Source organism: Pinus tabuliformis, chromosome 1_1 (assembly GCF_031772625.1).
Source record: "Pinus tabuliformis cultivar Carrire ecotype Pingquan chromosome 1_1, CPIR1, whole genome shotgun sequence".
Taxonomy (NCBI): Eukaryota; Viridiplantae; Streptophyta; class Pinopsida; order Pinales; family Pinaceae; genus Pinus; species Pinus tabuliformis.
In genome coordinates, this window is record NC_142297.1 from 433,302,739 (window position 1) to 433,316,057 (window position 13,319).

The 13,319-nt window shown below is 36.9% G+C and overlaps 1 protein-coding gene across 1 annotated transcript; it reads left to right on the forward strand.

Moving 5' to 3' along the window:
• Positions 1-294: 294 nt before the first annotated feature.
• LOC149213572 (uncharacterized) lies at positions 295-12,419 on the forward strand. The gene is made up of 3 exons (XM_089392052.1): positions 295-771; positions 4,143-4,196; positions 11,878-12,419. The coding sequence occupies exons 1-3, from the start codon at positions 370-372 to the stop codon at positions 12,109-12,111; spliced, it is 690 nt and encodes a 229-aa protein (XP_089248178.1). The 5' UTR covers positions 295-369; the 3' UTR covers positions 12,112-12,419.
• Positions 12,420-13,319: the final 900 nt, after the last annotated feature.

The following is a 13,319-nucleotide window of genomic DNA, read 5'->3' on the forward strand; positions in this document are numbered from 1 at the left end:
TAATTAATTTTCATAATTTTTTAAATTTCAATAACAACATGAAATATATTATAAAAATATTATAAAATAAATATTTTAATGTTAATCATCAACCTATATTTAATTTATATAATTAAACTAATTATACATATTCTAAACAAATAATTTAAAACTCACATAACATCCTTCCCATTCTAAAATTACACAATATCCAAAAGTGTCTGAAACTATAACATTTACCCAAATTTATTAAAACAAATCCCAATCTTTTCACACCACCTCTAAATTCAAAAGGAAACACGATATCCACAGCGGTAGCCAATCCTGTGGACTCTATTTTCTGAGCGATCTTCTCCAAACAAAACATGCCCACCTTCCATTATCTATTTGATGCTGAAATATTACTCACTAAAACAATTTACAGTCTCCGAGAAAGTTTCTGCTGCTCTAATGGCCTCGGGCATTGGCTTGAAATGCACTAATCTATGTGGGGTTCATGTGAATTCTGCTTTTTCGATTCCTCCCTCTTCTTCCCGTGGCCCAATGTGTTCCGCAGGCTCGCTTAACAGAGCTGAATTCACACCCAATTTTGGCGGCTTTGTCAATCTCAACCATTTTCCTGGCAATAGATTTCCAAGCCCAATCCATGATAAATCAATATGGACTGTGAATGCTACCGATTTTGGAGGCGGTATAGTTGAAACAGGGGATTTTGGAGAACCTATTTCTCTGGGAACAATGAAGCTGCCATCCAATGTGGATGTGAAAAGAGTAGAGGGTTTTCTGTTTCAAGTAAGTTTTTGGGTGTAGCTATTTTCGTCGTGTCTTTTAATAACTAGTTGCAGGGGCCAAGCCAATTTGAATTTTATATAATTGGCTGTTTTAAATCCCAAAATACTCCAAAATATTAAAAAGATCATCTGATTTCAGTATTGAGGATTTCTCAGTGCGACATATAATGTTAGTCTGATTAGAGTGATAATCTTCCGTTAGATGCGTTACCGAGAATCTTCCGTGAGATAAGTTAGATTTTTTTTCCTCGTGGTTCACTGACACCCTGCGGCTTACTGAACTTTGGAGAATTAATTCTGTGACTTTTTATCTAGCAAGGCCCAGTCTTGACCAATTGAGCTATCCCTTGAAGGCTGTTAGATAAATTAGATACATTGACTTATTTATCATTTTATTTTAAAACATGGTGCATTAATTAGATAAATCAGATAAATTAGTTCAGAATCAATTTTTTCTAATAACATTAAAATTTAAACGATTTGTAAATAAGTTAGCTATACTAATAATTTATAGCTTAATTACATGAGACAAACTATGTCCCTTCAATACATCAATAATTTATAACTTAATAAGTGCTTGAAAAGTTACCCTTACACTTTAAACGTAATTACATCACACAAATCATTTCCCTTCCAGTTAAACCCAAATGGAAAGAAAAACCAGCCTCATTGATGTAGCCTTGCTGGTGAGAGTTTGGTTGATGGGAATCTCCTAAACAGGCGACGAGGGTAGCACTAAGGGCACCCAGTGAATAGGCCTCAGCACAGATGGGGCATTGATTATTATTCGAAACACTGATATAGGTGTATGCAAAATAGGCTCTTTTAATATAACCTACTCGCGCTATATTTCCTGTGTTCATTTCTGAATTTTATTCGTGGTCTGTGATAACAATTCTACTTTGATGATTTCAGAGTGCCTCTACACAGGTCGAGTCTTGAGGGGACCCATTTGAGATGAGGCACTTTGCTTTCAATCTCTGTATATAATTGTGAGTTAATTTATGTTATTGCAAGTTAATTGTTTCATTTTGTTATTTGCTGTCCTGTGCGTTAATTTACATTTTCAACATTTTTATAAATTTTGCTATAGAATCACATTGTTGCAGAATCACTATGTTTTTTATTCCATTTGGGAAACAAAGCTGAATGGTGAGAGTTATGGGCATTGTTCCAAAAGGCAACGATGTGAGGTTCCAACAACCAAGCATGGGATTTAGAAAACTATTGACGTTATTTTCTTTATGTTGGATGTGTAGTTGAAGTTGTTTTTATATTTCTTAGATTGTATATTAGTAAGTGTAAGGTGCCAACAACCCAGCATGGGATTTAGAACACTACTGACTTTCTTTTCTTTATGTTGGATGTGTAGCTGAAATTGTTTTTATTTTCCTTAGAATGTATACTAGTAAGTGTGATTAGAATAAATTCTTGCCTCCATCATGTGAGGTGCCAACAACCAAGCCTGGGATTTAGAACATAGAAAACCATTGACTCTGTTTTCTTTCTGTTGGATGTGTAAATGAAGTTGTTTTTATTTTCCTGTGATTGTATATTTGTAAATGTGACTAGAATAAATTCTTCTTTTCTGTATATTGCTCCAAGTAACTCACAAAATTCAAATAAACTTCATATTGATAATTAAATAATAGTATATATGAATAACCCCAACTATAGGAAACATATCTTCACACTATCATACTATAGGAAACTCAGTGGACATTGTTAGTGAAAAAACACTTTTTCAGGTGTATAAAACAAAAATCTCACTGTTAATGGCCAAAATGGGCGATGGCAAATATTTTGCACATTGAATTCTAAGCCTGTATGTGGCTTGCTGACTGAAGTCTTAATTTTCGATGACTTTGATATCCACCATGACAATTTATCGAGCTTTTCAACCTTATTATTTGGATTAAGAGTAAGCATAGACTCGATTGCAATAATCAGTGTGTTTTCGGACTGGGTTCTTCGACTGAATACATTTACAATCGTAGATTCTGGATATTTAATGGGTTTGGAACATCTTGCAGATTCTGGTCATCTAATAGGTTTGGAGCAAAGTTAACTGACTACAATTGTGTTCCAAGTCTATTAAATGTCAAAATCAGGTCTTAAACTAGAAGACATCATATTGTCAGGTGTCATTTTGTATGACATCCTATAGTGCTAAGTGTCATTTAACATTAAGCTCAAGAGACACATCCTCCCATGGTATCAGTTGTCATTTAACATTAACATTAAGCTAATTAAGCTCAAGAGACACATCCTCCCATACTGTTATGTGTCATCCAACATTAACAGAGGGATGCAATAGGTTCTGCACTAAATCCTGTTCGGGGACAAATTAATCTTGCCATTTTCAGTTAAACAATTATAAAAAGAATGTTAATATAAGATTAAGGGGTCTTCTGTAATGAAGCAATGGATTCAATACATAGGAGGACAATGAAATGGATTTTCTTGAAACATCGGATAATGGAAGTCAAAACATTCCATGACAGCCATCTGTGTTCCTGCTTAACTCTTGCAATAAGGATGTGCTAGTCCATTGTCTGATTGCCAATGACAGCAGAGTAATAGTGATCGTAAGATATTCATGTAAAATTTTTTTCCCAATTTTGGAAAGTGTGATTACGGGTTCATTGGTTCATTCAACCATTGGATCATCAAGAGACAACATAACTAACTCATTCTCACATACAAAGGGCTCGCATTCTCCTAACTAAGCCTACTCACTCACAACCCTAACGAACTGACTATTACTAACACCATCTTATTCTCAAAGAAAAGGGACAAGGATCTTTGCCTAAGAATACTTGGATTAAGATGGGCAGGCCTCACCTGGTCTGATCTACAAATTTTTTGAAGTTAGATCATCAAAGATTATATGCAGTCCATGGTATAGTACTTAATATTTTATAAGTTGAATTAATATCATATAAATTGAATTATATATTATTAGATTTAAAGTAATCTAAGATTAGATGATATATATCCCAGATATTAATTACTTTACTGTGAAATGAAGTGTATATTGTTAACTGGAAAACATAACATCTAAATATCTTGTTTTGAATTTTGTGCACAAGGAACTCCATCAAGAGGTTTGTCAGGATGCTTACATATCTGAATTTTCATAGCATCTCAAAATTTCTGACTTCCTATTTGTTTTTTCAGAGCAAAGAAAGAATGATAGTTATAATTTGATGTGTCCCTCAAAAAGATTATAAATAGAAAGAAAGATCATGCTGATCAATATACTGGATTAGAATGATAGTTATAATTTGACGTATCCCTCAAATAAGATATTAAATGCAAAGAAAGATCATGCTGATCATATACTGTACTGGATTTCTTGTTGTATGGCAGTGGGGAAATAGTCTTACTCAAAGTGCCACTATACCTCTCCCGGTTCCACTAAAGGTCAGTTTCTTTCTTTACATCCACTGTGTTGTTAGTATCTTCATTTTTCATTCCATCTATTTGCTTATTCAAGAATGGGTAGTAAATATGGTAAATGGTGTATTCTAGAGATTTTTTTAGGGTGTTAAATTTATTTATTCATTTAAAACACCTTTTAAACAACTAAAATTTACGATCTTACCAGAATTTATATCACCAGATATAGACAGGAAAGGCAACAATTATTAGACTACTCCCTAAATTATCCAGGCTGTTCATGTCTAATAATACTATGGAAACACATCACAAAGTCCAAAATACTATATAGTTCTGAAGCTCTGTAGAGCATTTAGTATCCACTATCCTACTGCCGATATTAAAACAGAAAGCAAATACGCCTCCGCCGTGTTTAAACTCTTGAAGGTTGGGGTGTTCATCATCATTCTTGGGTATTGTGTCCTATAAAATAGGGATATTTACAGTTGAGACTAGTTCCCTCTGGTGGCGGGCAGGAATTCATTCTCCAAGATGGCTAGAGGAACGGTTCGCAAATCGTCATTCTGAGGGTTAACTGTCTGTTATTATGCCCTGCATGCGTTCAGTTGTGGCTCAGATATCTCTTGAAACCTTTAGGTAATGGGACATATTTTTAAATCAGCCCTCCGTTCATTTCCTTACCCACTTTTAGTGGTGAATATTTCATTCCAGTAAAATATTGAAAGGCTCAATCTCCATATCTATTATCAATCCATGTCTATCGAAGCTAAAAGGTCCCTGATATTAGTGGCATTTTGTTTAACAACATATTTTGATATAAAGTATGTGTTACGGAAGAATTTCAGCCGGCGAAGAAAATTGAAAAGACTTCTCAGGGATGAGAGAGCGAGTCAAAGAACCAAGGGTAGTTATGGTAGAGGAGCAGAGTAGTACACGCAGAACAAGGAATTATAATTTCAGGACAGAGATTGGAGAAGGAACCAGAATACAGAAGGATTGGGACAGAGCATTTAGTCAAGAAGCAGAGTTGAAGACAATCAAAGAATTTGAAGGAATATAGGAGGTTGAAATCTCAATATGAGGAGCCTGGCAGGTAAAACGGGTCTTATGGTTTTATTTTAACCTAGTGAACAAATTGGTGATTGTAGGCAGCAACAGAAGGGAAGAGAACTGTGGCAAAAAACCCTTGTAGCGGAGAAGCTGCAAAGAGATAGAGAAGTGTTCCAGCTGAGGGCATGACATAGGAAGTCCTCAAGACAGAAAGCGAAGTTCTTGAGAGGTGAGCAATGTGCAATACCCAGAGGAGAAGAGGAAGCTTGAGAGGTTCTAGAGGAGGAGAACCTGTGATACCAAAAGGCCAAGCCCAGAGGCAAGAAGAAAGGATCTAGAGGAGGAGAACTTGTGATACCAAAAGGTCAAAGCCCAGAGGGGAGAAGCTTGGTGAGGTGTTTTGTGGACTCTTGTTTGCAACTCAAAATGAGCATGGAGAAGCTCATTGAGAAGGAAAAAGAGATGACAGAGCATAGTCATATGATGGGTTCAGAAAGAAGCCACATAAAGATGAATGATGAAGAGTTCGACAAAGAAATGGTTGATTTAAAGGAAAGACTCTGTGTGGTGAGTATGCTGCTACAAAAAATGGAGAATGAAAACCAGAGAATAGGATAGGATCTTAAGAAAAATATTAAGTGGCCTACTAGGCAACTGTATGCTAGGAATCTGAAGGAGAAGCTGAGGAACCTGATGAATGCTCAGTTGAGAAATGAAGAACATGATTAGCAAGAAAGAGTTCACTCTTGTGAACCAGAACAAGGGACATTCCTTGGAGAAGGTGAATATGAAGATGAAGCTATTATAGTGGAGAGGACTATTAAGAGCCTCCTGAATTGTGTGCAAAGTTCAACAACAGATAAGGCTGATAATAGAGAATGAGGCTAGCGAGTCTAGACAGAAACCGAGATGGTGAAAATGGAGATCTTTATTCCATTGAGTGGCAGTGGAGGAAACATCAAAGCACATTGTGTATTTCTGGAACTATACAAGCAGAGGGGATTGTACAAGCTGCCATGAAAGCAAGAAGGCTTAGCATATGTAGTCCAGAATGCACCCTAACAAAAAACAAGTATCTTTTGGAAAGTCAAGAGAATGAAGGACATGAGGGAGAAATATGGGCGAAGGCGAAGCAATGCAATTCTAGAATTGAGGAAGAAATGGAGGCTGTGTAAAGTTGCAGGAAGCTAGAAAACAATGAAGGAGATATAGACAAAAGTCAGCTCTGTAAAGGAAAGGAGGAGATAGCATTAGATGAGATAGATAACTCATCTAAGGGCAGCCTAAAGGAAGAATGATTCAAGGAAGGGAAGATAAAGAGAAGGGAAACCAGAAAATTTCAAAAAGAAACCAGGAATTTGAAGGCCTTCTGAGCTGGCTAAAGGATACTGTAATCAGTATCTTGAGAGGAGATGTACAACTCTGTCTTGGTGCAAGCATGAAGCTTTCTGAAAATGAAGTAACAGTTTGAGGAAGTGACAAGAAAGACACACCAAATCGATGGTGCGTGGGTATAGTGGAAGTCCTGCAGAAAGAGTATGTGAGAATAGTGTTTTTCCGAAGTCCCTTGACTAATACAATCGAAATCATGATTGAAGTGAGTTTTGGACAACATATGAAAGGGCGGGAAGTTTTGGTAGGACAAGAAGAGACAAAGGTTGAAAACCAGCCTTTGCATAATGATGACAAAATGGAACCAATAATGACTAAGGAACAGGTCATGATATTTGTGCAGACTTATGAGTATGGCAACCACCAAAGAAAGGAGGTAGTGAGCAGGCTAACTATAAAGGATTGCGTCAGCAAAGTAAGAAGACTACAACAAATCAAGGTATGGGATCCAGGAGTGTTGAAAGCAGCAGCAGAACAATTGAAACAAGCTTGTGGACAACATCATCATAAGGTCTGGGATCGGTTTGGGATCTGTTTGGGATCCAAGATGGTTGGAATAATTTGAAGACATGTGACTAGGAGGTCATATATTTTCTAACGGGGTAGTCTGATGCAGGAGAATCAACTCCCTGGGCAACCATTTTGCCTAGACCCAAAAGGGTCATGAAATTTTCCCAAAAGCAGAGAGATTCTCCCAAATACAAAGTGTATAAATCCAAAAGTCGGAAAGTTTGATGTAAATACAAGTGTGTCCAGGGTCTAGAGAGAATCTAGGATGTTAGGAAGTTTTGTTGAGTTAGCATTTTAGCCATGTGGCACGTAATAAGTGTGACAAAATTGCAGGGTGAGGTGCTAAGTTGTTTTCTAGTAGTTGGGACACACGTCCGATTTGTCTTTGTTCTGCTAGGATATTTTTTAAAATGTAAGAAGCTATATAGGTGTGTACAGATAGAGCATCTAAACAACTTAGAAGTAGAGCTTGATCAGCATAGGAGCAGAGATCAAGTAGCTCTGAGGAAGAAGGATCGAGGCAGAGCACAAGAGCTTAAGCAGCTCGAGAGGGAAGACTCTGTAGTTCTATGTAAATACACTATTTGAGTAATAGATTGCATTGAGGTTTTCCTGTATGTCTCCTGTGCGTTCAATTCCTTGCTAGAACTTGTGTATATATTTGATGTAACTGGCCTATGTGTGTGTCCCTGCTAGAATGTGTGATAACTAATAACGAGCTCTGCATGGTATTTACAGAGGCCAGAGCCTCGAAGGTTCAGAGAATCCAATCAAAGCTTGGAGGGGAGTTCGGCCAGCAAGAGGTCCGTGCAAACTTTGAAGTGCGCTTCGTAAATATTTGGGGTTTGGCCAGAGGAGTTAATCCTCGTTGAATTTGGGGTTCGAGTTGTGTTGGAGGATTTCGGGATCGGTTTGAACGAAATCAGAGTTTAGCAATTATTTTCATAATAGAGTGGTGGACGAAATACGGGACGTTCAGCCTGAGACATTGGAGTTTATCCCATTTATTATTAGACAACCGTTTATCATTAGACAACATAGGACCGTGCCTAAGCACATCACCCACTAAACCCATCACCCACTAAACCCATCACCCAACCCAATAATGGGTGCTTAGTGACTTGTTACTAAGCCCATCACCCAATAATGGGTGCTGGGTGACTACTTGTTAAGAATGGCCGGAATTGGGCACCATAACGAAAGGCGAGTTGAAATTTGGGGTTTTCCTTCACCTACCCTTTCCATACCTCCCCTGCCAAAGGGGCTCCGCGGTGGACGATTGCCGTTAGATCCAACCATCGGAACCTCCACTGTAGATAAAGAACACGGGCATAAGTCCTCGCGGCCATCCCCCGTGGTGTATGTAGGCCGTCGATTTCACAGGGATACCTCCATCGTTGATTGACCACCCGCTTTCAAACCTCGCTATCTGCCGCTGTTCATGAAATACTGTTGGAGTTTCGAACCCCAAATCCCCGCACTCACCCTCGCTAACATCTCTGCATTGTTTCTGTTCCCCACAAGCCATTGAACTATGACACCTTCGAAGCCCGATAAATTGTGGGCGTAAGAATTCCTGTGTGGCAGGAATTTGGTAGAAGAAGAAATTAAGACGAAGGTGGGGGGGAGGTGGCTTAGCATGGGAATATTTCAGGGTAGAACAGCTGTGACTCTAGGGTGATCGAGAGTTGTTAGGCTGGTTGTGTCATCCTGCCTCCATTGCGCACCCTGCTTTTAGGGTAGGGCACAATATTCAAATGTAAAGGCAACTGTTTGAGGTGGTTGAAGCTCGATTCTGACATTCTTTTCTTGGAACTGAATTTGCAAGCACATATTTTTCATTGCCATAATATTGTTGGTCCAAGGAAAATCTAAACTACCTGATGGATAAGCAAAAGATAGTGCTATTGAGAAAATTATCATTTCAATTCACATTCTGTCGTGCTTTAGTAAATATGGTCTTCCATGGATGGTAAGAGGTCAGATATCCAGGTTACCGGAGAAAGGGTAAATGGCCAGACAGTAACTTCTAAACATCTTGGCGTTTTTTTAATAAGCAAAATATGTCCTTCGCTATCTAAGCCGCACAAAAAGCGCAAGGACAATCACACCCAGATGGGACATATAATGAATTTTTTTTTTTTTAAGCTAGAAGATAAAATTAATATTATAAGAAAACCAAGTTTATATCAATAATGAGATTGCGAAAAACGTGTGGACTTCGTGCAAGGTAATACCACTCCGTATTATTTGTTTCGAGTAGTCCGCATCTAACCAAAATGGATATGCATAGCAGTATAACACAAGGTGGTCTTTTCAAAATACCAGGATATTAGGGACTTAGACAACAGAAACAAAACCATGAACATTTATAGTCTAGTAAATAATGAAAGTTTAAGTGTTTAAGTAGCCATAACTGTTGAGTAACGGAAAAGAACTAAAATATAGACCAAAATAGATTAAGAGCAGTGATATTTAATCTAGAACAAACAATAAGTGGAGAAACTTCATTGATAACTGGAGAAACTTCATTGACGTTGCCTTGAGCAATATCTTTTGTTGGTGCGATGATGACAGTGGGAGTAGGAGGTTGTGAGCCATAGTCTGAGTTAAAAGCCACACAACATTCCACTTGGGTCATCCTAGAGTCTAAATCATCCAAATTGTATCCTATGTCCTGAAGGATCTTTTTGATCTCCTCGATCCTTTTGATCTCCTCCTGCTCAACAAATAGTTGATAGTTATCAACTTGCTTGTCTCTTATTAGCATATACAGCAAGGTGTCCAATTCCCTGTGTAGAGTGGGACATAATTCCCTGTGTAGAGTGGGACATACAGTGACCTAAGGCCACACTATTATTGACTAAGGACCAGCGAAAACATCCTTTCATTGGTTCTATAGGGGCTTTCCAAATCACTCCTAAGTCTATAGCATGAAGGTAAAAGATTGGGCTCAAGTTTCTAGGCTTTGATGAGAAAACCAAATTATTTTGGATTTTAATTGTTTATTAAATTAACTAGGCATCTGCCTGTCTTCTTAATCCCTATTACATTAGTGGACAAAAGGTCCTCATTACACATCAATGTTGTCATAACTGAATCATCTACTAGTCTGAATCAGACAGGAAATGGTAAAAAAAATCGACCAAAACTAGTGAAAAACTGGACTAAAAAACCTATCAACCAAAAATATATAAAATATTTAAATTTTAAAGAAAAACATAAATATTCAAGTGTGAATCACAAATAAGCAAAAGTTCTCATTTATATAGCATGGAAAGGTGCACATAACCAAAATAGCATTAAGTGAAATCCATCTCTGAAACAAAAATACATCAACAAACAAGCCCTAGATGGCCTCTAACATCCAAAAAAAATTATGCTACAACAAATACCCTACATATCATCAAAATCATTGATTTATTGGGATCTTCATTGTCAATATAACACTTTAAGCCTTAAAATAAGATAGAAAAAACTTAGCATGTTAAGTCAAGATTTTGAGTGATAAGTACAATTTTAGTAGGGTCATCAGAGGAGTTCAACAATCAATGCCACTAACATCAAGGTATGTAGAGGGCTCCGTGCTTTTGACAAAATCTAATGAAATTGTTGCAATCCCCCAACCGATTAACCCTAAGGTGAACCATAAACACCCCACAAATGACTTATAGTCTAATCACTGGGATTTGAACTTTAGATCTGATACTTTAAGTAATACTTCATATCACAACCATTCCAATTAAACTCACCAATATTCTAATAAAAGTGAATACCAATGTTCTAATTAAAATTAATGCCACATAACGCATTATGTTATTTTTAACCATTCAACAAAATTACAAATTACACTTTACACTTGAGATCTGTTATAAATTTGACTCAACTTTGACTAAATTAAACAGATTCTGTACTACCTCGCAATCCACCTTCAGAATCTAGATTTAGATTTTTCCAGGTTGACAAGTATACATATATATTTTGTTCCCAATTTACAGCTCTAGGAGCCAATGCAAAGCAGTCCTAACTATCTTGTTTTCAGCATGCCGGTAGGGTGGAAAAGTGCAATAATTTGGCCGAAGTCGCATAAGCTTGTTATCCACTTTACCACCATCTTGTTAGACCTTTAAATTTGCTCCACTAAATAGCCATTACTTTCTACAAGGTCCCTTAGCTATCAGAAGGATTTTGGGGACAAGCTTTGCTCCATTGAAGTGTGCCAGAAAAGAGTCGAAAATTGTTACGAATAAGCAAGATTATAGTAATAATAACCAAATACATAAATCAGAACACATTCTTGACACACCAAAAATCAGTCAAAGATATCTTTTTTCTTTGAGCAAATTTAACTAAGCCGGCAAAGTAAGCTTTCACTACTGACTTGCAGGTCTCATGGAGTATCCTAAGTCTTTTTAAAGACTTTGTTACATGAAAATCCACAGGAACAAAATCACATGCTCCTAAAACCATGAGCTCAAAAACTACCCATCAAATCCACAGGGACAAAATCACATGCTCCTAAAACCATGAGCTCAAAAACTACCGATCTTACTGGTGTTAACCTTCACCGTTCACGTAATGGCTCATTTACCCAATCAAAGTTAATCTCACAAAAACTAAAACCAGAAGCTGAAAACTAAAGCAGGAAATGATATGTTCAATTATAAAACAATATTAAGTTAACCATTGCCATTTGCATTTAGATGAATATTTGTATGAGATGATGACAGACGGAATAATGTATGATGTGCAGGTTGACAGGGTGAAGGGAGGAATAAGACTTGGATTTATCGAAATAAAGGAAGGGAAGGTAGAAGACCTTGTGTACATCGACTGTCTCATTTTTCCTGCCGAGGAAGGTTCCAGTCCCGTGTTTCGTGCTCTGCGGAATGGTAAGTTGAAAAATGAAACACCCCCTGGTGAACCGATGATTATGCGGAGCCTATTGCAAGCTCTGAAGAAATCTATTGATCTTTCAAGAATTTAAAAATTGACAGAGGTACGAGATCTGGGTGATAATGGATCAGATCATTCGTATTATATGTGATTATGCCCCTTCGATAGTGATAAATTTTCTTCCCTGTAGTTATAATCTCCCTATTATGTATATACAGGTCTGTTTTGAATATAATACAAATACTATAAAGCTTTTTCTTCTGGAAATTTTTTTTCTTCCAGGTCAAAATATAATAATGATTTTCTCTCTTGCTAATGTAAGATGTTTCCATCGATGGAAAATATGTTTGGCTGTTGAAACATATGAATATTTAAAAATGATGTTTGGTTGTTGAAACATATGAACATTTAAAAAAAATTGATGGATCATTGAGTTATTTTATCTATTTTCAGGTTACAAAAGTAAAATGGTTAGCAACAAATATTTGGTTGTAAAGCATTAAGTACTAACGTGTGTCTATATATATATACGCGGATGATTGTAAACAACTACTTACTGAATTTTTATAAATAAAGAGATAAAAAACCTCTCAAAATAAATTGGAGGACTGATACAAACTTATGGGGAACATTTGTGTCGAATATTAATGTGGAGATTGGTGATTTTCAATGACCTCCTTCCCAGATGTGGAGATTGATGATTTTCTGTGGCCTACTTCCCATATGCCGACATTATTGATTTTCAATACTTTCCCTAGCCCCTTTGTAGTTTGAGTGATAAAAGCCTTTTCATTATTACGAGGATGGGAAGAAATAAAAATAATAAGGGCCACAAGAGTGGCAGAGTCGTTGCCCATATGATAATATGGTTTATACAACTGAATCAATGCATAAAAAATTTCCATGACATCGGTAGAAATTATGGCTTATATTGTGTAATTTTGGTTTGCAGTCAAAATCACTCCAGCAATGAGGCTATACCCTGTCCAAATAATGCACTAGTATCTGCACAACATCTTTTGCAATCAATTTCCATGTATCTAATAGTATACAACCAATGTAGTTATACTCGATTATGTCACAAACATCAAGATATTGTTAAAATAACAAAGGCTCATGTCATCACTGATTATACAAACTAGTGATAAGCTTGTTGGGCCTCAAACCCCAATATTGATTCAGCCATACTAGAGGGAAAATTCATATTTGAACGCTCTTACCATTGGGAATGTGTTGCTTGTGTAGGAAATAAGCATGCAAATCTTTCTGACAGCACCATCCCCCACAGTCACACAATAA

Coding starts and splice junctions, on each gene's coding strand:
- LOC149213572 (XM_089392052.1), top strand. CDS start 370: ATGCTGAAATATTACTCACTAAAACAATTTACAGTCTCCGAGAAAGTT. Junction 772..4,142: donor TAGAGGGTTTTCTGTTTCAA/GTAAGTTTTTGG, acceptor GTTGTATGGCAG/TGGGGAAATAGTCTTACTCA. Junction 4,197..11,877: donor CTCTCCCGGTTCCACTAAAG/GTCAGTTTCTTT, acceptor TATGATGTGCAG/GTTGACAGGGTGAAGGGAGG.